The sequence below is a fragment of the Zea mays genome, chromosome 7 (genome assembly GCF_902167145.1).
Source record: "Zea mays cultivar B73 chromosome 7, Zm-B73-REFERENCE-NAM-5.0, whole genome shotgun sequence".
Lineage (NCBI taxonomy): Eukaryota > Viridiplantae > Streptophyta > Magnoliopsida > Poales > Poaceae > Zea > Zea mays.
This window is the reverse complement of record NC_050102.1, coordinates 6,770,058-6,778,505: the sequence shown is the minus strand read 5'-3', so window position 1 is coordinate 6,778,505 and position 8,448 is coordinate 6,770,058. Positions and strand designations below refer to the sequence as shown.

General features: G+C 47.4%; 1 protein-coding gene and 1 pseudogene across 1 annotated transcript; both read right to left on the bottom strand.

Annotated features, from left to right (window-relative positions):
• Positions 1-259: 259 nt before the first annotated feature.
• On the bottom strand, positions 260-727 carry LOC103631957 (uncharacterized; annotated as a pseudogene).
• A 5,953-nt stretch (positions 728-6,680) lies between these two features.
• LOC100274070 (uncharacterized) lies at positions 6,681-8,223 on the bottom strand. Its single transcript, NM_001148449.1, has one exon. It carries the CDS (start codon positions 7,715-7,717, stop codon positions 7,247-7,249), a length of 471 nt encoding a protein of 156 aa, NP_001141921.1. The 5' UTR covers positions 7,718-8,223; the 3' UTR covers positions 6,681-7,246.
• Between the last annotated feature and the right edge of the window lie 225 nt (positions 8,224-8,448).

Sequence of the window (8,448 nt, the reverse complement as noted above, 5' to 3'; positions counted from 1 at the left end):
CCATGGGATTCCTTTTTGTCGAGCTGGTGATGTGTGGCCAGCATAAGAGTGTCTTCATGGCTTGGGGCTTGACGTAGATGAGGATGGCGATCGATGACTTGTTCGAGCTTTTGTTGAGCACTTGGTGAATATCACATGGCTAGCTTCATCTTCACCTGATTCTTGGGATTTCTTGATGACGTACGGAACGACGACGAGATCGGGTTTGGAGCGAGCTGGCGAGGACACAAATCTAGTGAGGGCTCTGGCGACGACGAAGTCACGAACAAGGAAGGACGAGTTCAGCATCTCGACCACAAACGAGAGCATGCGCGAAGCTCGATGGATGAGGAGCGAGCGCACGGATGGGTCGGGCTGGGACCAGAGGACGACGATGAACTTCACCGGTAAAGTCCGGCAAGCGCCATGGCGGGTTGGAGACCAGATCTAACAGCGGTGTTGTACTATAGCGAATAGGAAATCAACGACCGGCCAAGATGCGATTGGCGAGTTGAGCGACTCCAACAATTTTGACGGCGGGCTGTAGCATAGACCAAGGCGAGGCCGCGGCCGACAAGTTGGAACAGAGATGCATCAACATGGGGATGGATTCGGTGTGGGAGCTCGACGCGTGCAGGGAAACTTCACGACGCAAAGTCACAGCAAGGATGACGGAACACACACGACGCAGGGAAAAGCTCCGGCCATGTGCGCGGCGAGCGCGAACCGATGGAGTAGCATCGGCCATCCATGGAGAAGCACCGAGTGTCGAACTAAGGAGTGCGCGATGAAATCCGAGCTGGGCGAGCGCCAGGGAACTTCAGGGCCGAGCGAACGCAGGGAAAACGACGCCGTGGGGAAGAACCGCGCAGCGGGTCAAACAGGAGCTGAGCACCGACAGGAACCGAGTAGGGAGATTGGGCGACCGCGAAGCTGTATGCCTGCCATGGGAAATCAGCTGGAGGTAGAGGAAGGAGACAGGGAGGAGCAGAGAAGGCACTGTCTGATTTGGGCGAGCTCGGGGGGCAGCGCGCGCGGCGCGCAGAGCCGAGCTAGGGGCGCGATAGGGGAGCTTCGACGGCGAGCTTGGAGCAGGGAGTGCGCGATGCTGGGGAGGCGCGCTGAGGGAGAGAGAGAGAGGCAGCTGGGCACGACGCTGGGAGCAGGGAGGCGGGCGCTGCCATGGCTGGGAAGCCCCTGCACGTAGAGAGCTTCGACGGCTGGGAGCTGAAGGAGGAGCGGGCAGGGAACTCGGCGGCGGCGCGGCAAGGAACTGACCAGGAAAAAGCTGCGCGCGGGGAGGAGATAAGCATCGCGAGAAGTATCCAGGGAGAGGGATAGCGACAGGAGACGATGGAGATGAGCACACCGCGCAGGATAAACTCGATCCCCACGGCGGCGGCGGAAAAATCTGAAGGCGAGGGCGGCGGTAGAGATTATCAGGGGTAGGGGGCGGCGGGGATAAGGAGGAAGACGACTGGTAGTTTGTTTTTTTATTATTATTATAAAATTCGCAGATATTTCTAACTCTAGATTTTAGCGAAAAATGAGCCGAGTCAAATGAGATTGATAGAAATAAATGGGACATGATTTTATTTAGCGAGTACTTCAGAATTAGATGAATTTGCATCCGTTATTTATATCCAAAGTTTTGGATCGGGGCGAGACGTCGTCGGAACAAATTCGAACGGTGTTAACAACAGTACTTCAGACTGTAACCTATTTGATTTGGAATAAAATAATTTCATCCACAGTCGACACCCGATTCCACGACAACAGATAATTTACGTGGAGAACCAAATCTTAATTATAAATTCTCAGACGCGATTTTCTCGGTTGATGAGTGGGGACAGAATTATTTGCGCCGAAAACCTTAGTCGACGAGTTCCAATTAATTTGCCCGGGATAAAAATCTCAAGAGTCGATCGAGGCTCCAAATTCGTATTCGCGCGAGCGATGAATTTTAAATAATCACCGAACGCACCGATATTCGAAACGACTATGTTCCGAACAATACGAAAATTTTGGAAGAGCCCGGATAAATAAAAATAAAAATGATGTCGCACTCGCGATAGACGAAACCGACGCGATATTAAAATCGCGATAGGCGAAGATGATTAAAATTTAGCGTCCATTTACCCACTGATATTACGTGCTTAAATCCATGCTCGTTGTCGAGCGGAATATAAACACCTGGGGTGTTACAGCCCTCCCCCCTTAAAAGAATCTCGTCCCGAGATTCAGAGCGAAAGACTTCTAAGGGTAGAGAAGTATGTAACCCATGTTCATATCAACGATAATCGTGAGACATTTCCAATTAAAGGCGAGTGTCTCAGGATGTTGTTTCTCTAGTGGACATAACATATATTGCCTTAGGCCAATTTAGAGATGTCCAACAATAGAGGCAATGTCTGCCAGAGGAACACATAGGGTTCCATGTGTGCAGTATGCTTTTTCTGATGACACTGTACTACTTGAGTCTGTTGAGCGAGCGGTAGATATACGACTTTACCCGAACAAAACCAGATGCAACCTCTTGGGTAAAACACATAGAAAGAGGTTTACCAACAAGTGGTCACAGTAAGTTCATAACACACGAGACGGGTGTGAAGGTCGAATAACATCACAGTTGACCCGTGGCTAGCCCGAAAATCCAAGTTCAATGATGCTAATGGAGACTCGAGGAAACATCAGTGAAGATTATCAAAAAATGTTGGCTTTACAATCAATCCACTTTTTTGAGCACTAAGCATGACTCGACCTGATCACACATACTGGAAAAGCACACGTGAGGCGATCAAGGCACGACTAGAGCGATGATTAGGTGGTTAATGGCCGACTTAATCTCAATTCTTATAAATACTTCCTTAGGATGGGTTGAACCAAAGTGAGTTTAGACAACTCGATGAAACGATCTCTAAACTCAACCTTCGTTCACTGGGCAGTTACAAGTTAGTAAAACCAACTTATTGAACTACTTTTGACATTGAGTAGGTCCTCTCAGTACCATCGGTAAGCCAAGGGTTGAGAGTTCACATTTACTAGCAAAAGGTCATGCATTTGGGTAGAAATCCATTTGGTCAGATCGTTCATCTGTTTCTTCCATGCGAGAGGAACTGGCTTGTTTCAAGAATGCATGGATTAAATAAGAGAGCGAATGAACAAACTCCTGCATCTCAGCAGCTGGGAAACAAATCTCCATTTTGAGAGCTAATCAGTTGTTTTCCAACACTAAAAAGCCCCAAGGCTATCAAAACAGTTACAAGTAGAGAGTCAAATAGATCATGGCCCAATGAAATGAACAAGGCATGGCCATAACCTAAACTTGATGAAAGAAGTATGATGGGAGACTGATAATTTAGCCCCAAGCATATTTCTATGCCCATCACAGAGATTACAAGGTTAAGGATTAGTATCTGATTAGATACGGAGGGAAAACAATCATAATATTAAGTTGGTATGCCTTCGATAGATATGGGGAAACCAAAGGCATCAAATTCATGAAAATGGTCGGACATGCTTTCCTAAATTAGGTTGGTCTTCAAGAATAGGCAAACTGGAATAGAGACATCAGCTTGCACAAATCAAACAAGGAAATGGTTTTAGAAGAAACATGACTCGAGATTCTTGTTTTAAGCTCGGGTACACTTTTATGTCCAACAAAGAAATTATCTAGGCATTTATTTGTATGTGTTTGGTCATGGAGTGATAACAGAAAATTCAACTTTGGGTCGGGTCATGGTTCACTAAATACGAATATGGCCTAATTTTGTGTTTAGGCAAACAAGTCACTAACCTTCTATCGGCACATCGAGTACCAGAGCAAACACATATAACACCTAAATATATTATCTAAAGAATGGAGGACATCTATTTCTTTGGGGGTTCTTAACACAACATTACACCATATTATTTACAATCATCGGCTACTGGAATAAAGGCGAGAGAAGCATTTTGGATATATAGGTGACAAACATGATGCAACAATCAGGATGCATGCTTGTCCTATGCGTCCTCACAAATTTTTGCCAATCTAACATGGCAATAGCGTTCTATATCGGTGGCATACGTTTTCTCTCGGTATTTTGCTAGTCGTCAGCTGCACATACATTTTCGAGGTTAGCGTACCTGCAGAAAAATCCATCACAGCCCAATTTCCCATGATGCAGTTCACACATGACAGTTTATCACAGTTTATACTCCATATATTGCTATATGGAGGCCAGCTCATCATTAAGCGCCGAGCCACGCATAGGCGTCGTTGCCACACTTTAACCATAAGGCAACTCATTATGGTAACTCACCTTCTTACCTGAGCGTAGGTGCGTCGTTACAAGTACATTACACTTCTCAGTATTCCCATGTCTGTATACCCATACACATCCATGGGGTACTGAATTCCCGGAAAAGTAAATACTCCACATCACAGCCTTCATATATACATATGTGTAACATGTATATAAGCAAGCGCCACAATTAAGCACTCCCCTAAACCGACGTTTGTTCGGTCATGCTCTCACATCTCACCTTACCTGAGCGTCGATCCATTCAAAACTGAATGGCCTCAAAAATAACAATACACATGTATGCAATACCCCCGGTTGTGGGTTAGTGGTTTTGAACTAAGCCACCTGATAGTCCTTAACATAGGGCTTAACAAAGGATGTCGCTAGCATTATAGTTTTTTTAAAGCTGTTTTTCAAAGCCAAACAATGTGTTTAGTTGAAAATAGGTTTTCTAAAACCAAAACTTTATTTTTAAAATACGTATGTGACCGTATTATACTTAATCCTGCTCCGATACCAGCTGTGGCAGAACCTCCCAAGTTATTGGACCCACATGCACTTGTCCTTGTCTCAAAGACCTCAGACGGCTATGCATGTGCACCAGATAACTTAACATGATTCGTCCGAGTGTCCCAAGGACCCCGGATAAACCACTTTTAACCAGGATCGCAAGATTAAGTAACACAAATCACACACACCAATATTTTTGCAGCGGAAATCTTATTACCAAATTTTACAAGTTACAAAAAATTACATTATTTTATCGGAGTGATTACAAAAGTATAAGTTTGAAATATATGCTAGCTCAAGTGACCATCCTCAATAAGAAGTATAGAAGAGTTACTTAAGCTTATAAGAAGGCCAAGCCCACCGGCACTTAAAACCATCATCAGCAGCACAAAACTATAACCTAAAAAACAACAGGGAATAAAACCCTGAGTACGGAATTACTCAGCAAGACTTACCCGACTAAAGAAAAGACTCTCAAGGGTATGCTAGCTAGAGTGATTCAAGGTATGGCTTATCAAGAATCAAAGACTCTATTTTGTAGAAAAGCTTACTATGAGTGGATCCTTAAAAATCCATTTTTACTTGTCAGGTTAAGTAAAATTACCTGCATCTAGAGTTCTTTCTACCCTAGTTCAATCACTTGACCTGCACTAGCCGTCTTTTATCAACCCTTTAAGTTCACTGGAATGCTACGTGTAAGTCAGTGACCAAGTCTTCATGTCCACGAAGTTACAGCGATCCGAATCGATTATACTCAGCTGAGGATCTCCAATCACACGACATATGTAGCACTTAAACCCTTGCATATGTCAACTCGCCACCGAGGTTCTTAAGACCAGATCAGGTTCACGCCAACCGAGAGCACAGATACACCACCGTCCAGCCTCTTGCCACGGAGGGTACACGCTACTCTCGCCATCTCTCCACTCCCATTGCGTGTTATCTTATTCTGGTATTAGTATGCCCGAGGCAAAGCTTACCCATGATGAGGCATGTGACCAGTTAAAGGGTCCACGGTGAGCAGGCCTACATCGAAAAGGTCCTTAATCGACTCAGACGGAGACACTACACCGAGACTCCCTTCTCGTGCAAGTCAACCGCCCGGTCTCAGCTTTATTATTTTCAACCCAAAGTCTGGTACCTGGCAGAGGTACATCTTTTCCGATGTTGAACCCATCACGGCTGTGATGGATCCACCATCAAGTTTTATTTTCGAAAACTTCCCACCCACTGAAGCATCACCTTTGTTTTAAAACAAAACATTTTTTTTTGCTAAAGCAAGGCTAAGCATCATAAAATTCTTTTCAAAAAGGGTATCAAGGAAGGGTAATCAATTGTTCAAGGAAGGAAATGCATCAACGGTTTAGCACACAACTCCTATCACCTAATGCATCAAACAAGGTGATAAAGATTTTTAAAACATCAAGGAGGTGGCAAATGCACCGGGGCTTGCCTGAATAACAGTAGGTTAGTGTTGTTAGACGACGTATTGGCGAGTATCCTTTGACTTAGCACTCGTTTAGATTATCCATCTTCCGGTTTGTCCATCAGCATCATCCTGCGGATTAGCCCGCGCTTGGGGTCGACTTGGCTCGTCTTCCGCACCACACGATTATTTATCGTACCTCATGAGATACACGATGCACATGTATGAGCACGAGTTTAAAGAGTATAAGATAGATAATCTACACTAAAAAGGATGAAACACTTAAAACCAAGCATTAAGCATCATGGATATCACAGCAGGGCATCGACTCCATACAATTTAGACGAAACCCGCCATATGCTATACTTTGACTAGACACTAGAAACACAAACACAAGACCTACTTTCCGTAACGTTACTTCGACCACGCATCAGATACAAAGCACCGATTTAATTCTTCTCGCTACTAATTTCCCGGTTAACCTGTGTATCACATATATATTAATAAAACATCACATTTTTAACACCTGCAATCCCGCAAGCACTAGGACCTATTGCGACCTCTTTCATCCTACGACATCGATCAAATTACCAAAGCGACTCAGACAATCTAATAAATATTATACCTAGTCAAACCATTCATCAATCCACTAGCACGAATAACAAATTTGCTTACCCTGACTAATTCGACGCGATAGTCGGAAGCACGATGACGGTTTCCGGTTGACGTCATTGATCACACACGTCTGATGAGCGAGGCACACAGTTTCTATTCTTGACCAGATACCCATGGGATTCCTTTTTATCGAGCTGGTGACGCGTGGCCAGCATAAGAGTGTCTTCACGGCTTGGGGCTTGACGTAGATGAGGATGGTGATCGACGACTTGTTCGAGCTTTTGTCGAGCACTTGGTGAATATCACCCGGCTAGCTTCGTCTTCACCTGATTCTTGGGATTTCTTGATGACGTACAGAACGACGACGAGATCGGGCTTGGAGCTAGCTGACGAGGACACAAATCCAGTGAGGACTCTGGCGACGATGAAGTCAGGAACAAGGAAGGACGAGTTCAGCAGCTCGACCACAAACAAGAGCACGCGCGAAGCTCGATGGATGAGGAGCGAGTGCACGGATGGGTCGGGCTGGGACCAGAGGACGACGACAAACTTCACCGGCAAAGTCCGGCAAGCGCCATGGCGGGTTGGAGACCGGATCTAACAACAACGGTGTTGTACTATGGCGAAAAAGAAATCGACGACCGGCCAAGATGCGATTGGCGAGTTGAGCGACTCCGACGATTTTGACGGTGGGCTGCAGCATAGACCAAGGCGAGGCCGTGGCTGACAAGTTGGAATAGAGACGCATCAACATGGGGCTGGATTCGGCGCGGGAGCTCGACGCGTGCAGGGAAACTTCACGACGCGAAGTCACAGCAAGGATGACGGAACGCACACGACGCAGGGAAGAGCTCCGGCCATGTGCGCGACGAGCGCGAACCGATGGAGCAGCATCGGCCATCCATGGAGAAGCATCAGGTGTCGAACTAAGGAGTGCGCAACGAAATCTGAGCTGGGCGAGCGCCAGGGAACTTCAGGGCCGAGCGAACGCAGGGAAAACGATGTCGTGGGGAAGAACCGCGCAGCGGGTCAAACAGGAGCTGAGCACCGGCAGGAACCGAGTAGGGAGATTGGGCGACCGCGAAGCCATACGCCGGCCATGGGAAAGCAGCTGGAGGTAGAGGAAGGAGACGGGGAGGAGCAGAGAAGGCACTGTCTGATTTGGGCGAGCTCGGAAAGCAGCGCGCGGCGCGCAGAGCCGAGCCAAGGGCGCGACAGGGGAGCTTTGACGGCAAGCTTGGAGCAGGGAGCGCGCGATGCAGGGGAGGCGCGCTGAGGGAGAGAGAGAGGCAGCTGGGCACGACGTTGGGAGCAGGGAGGCGGGCGCTGCCATGGCTGGGAAGCCCCTGCGCGCAGAGAGCTTCGACGGCTGGGAGCTGAAGGAGGAGCGGGCAGGGAACTTGGCGGCGGCGCGGCAAGGAACTGAGCTGGAAAAAGCTGCGCGCGGGGAGGAGATAAGCATCGCGAGAAATATCCAAGGAGAGGGATAGCGATGGGAGACGATGGAGATGAGCACACCGCGCAGGATAAACTCGATCCCCACGGTGGCGGCAGAAAAATCTGAAGGAGAGGGCGGCGGTAGAGATTATCAGGGGTAGGGGGCGGCGAGGATAAGGAGGAAGACAGCTGGTA

Bases quoted from the DNA above. Each gene is read 5' to 3' on its own strand.
- LOC100274070 (NM_001148449.1), bottom strand. From the start codon at position 7,717: ATGGCCGATGCTGCTCCATCGGTTCGCGCTCGTCGCGCACATGGCCGG.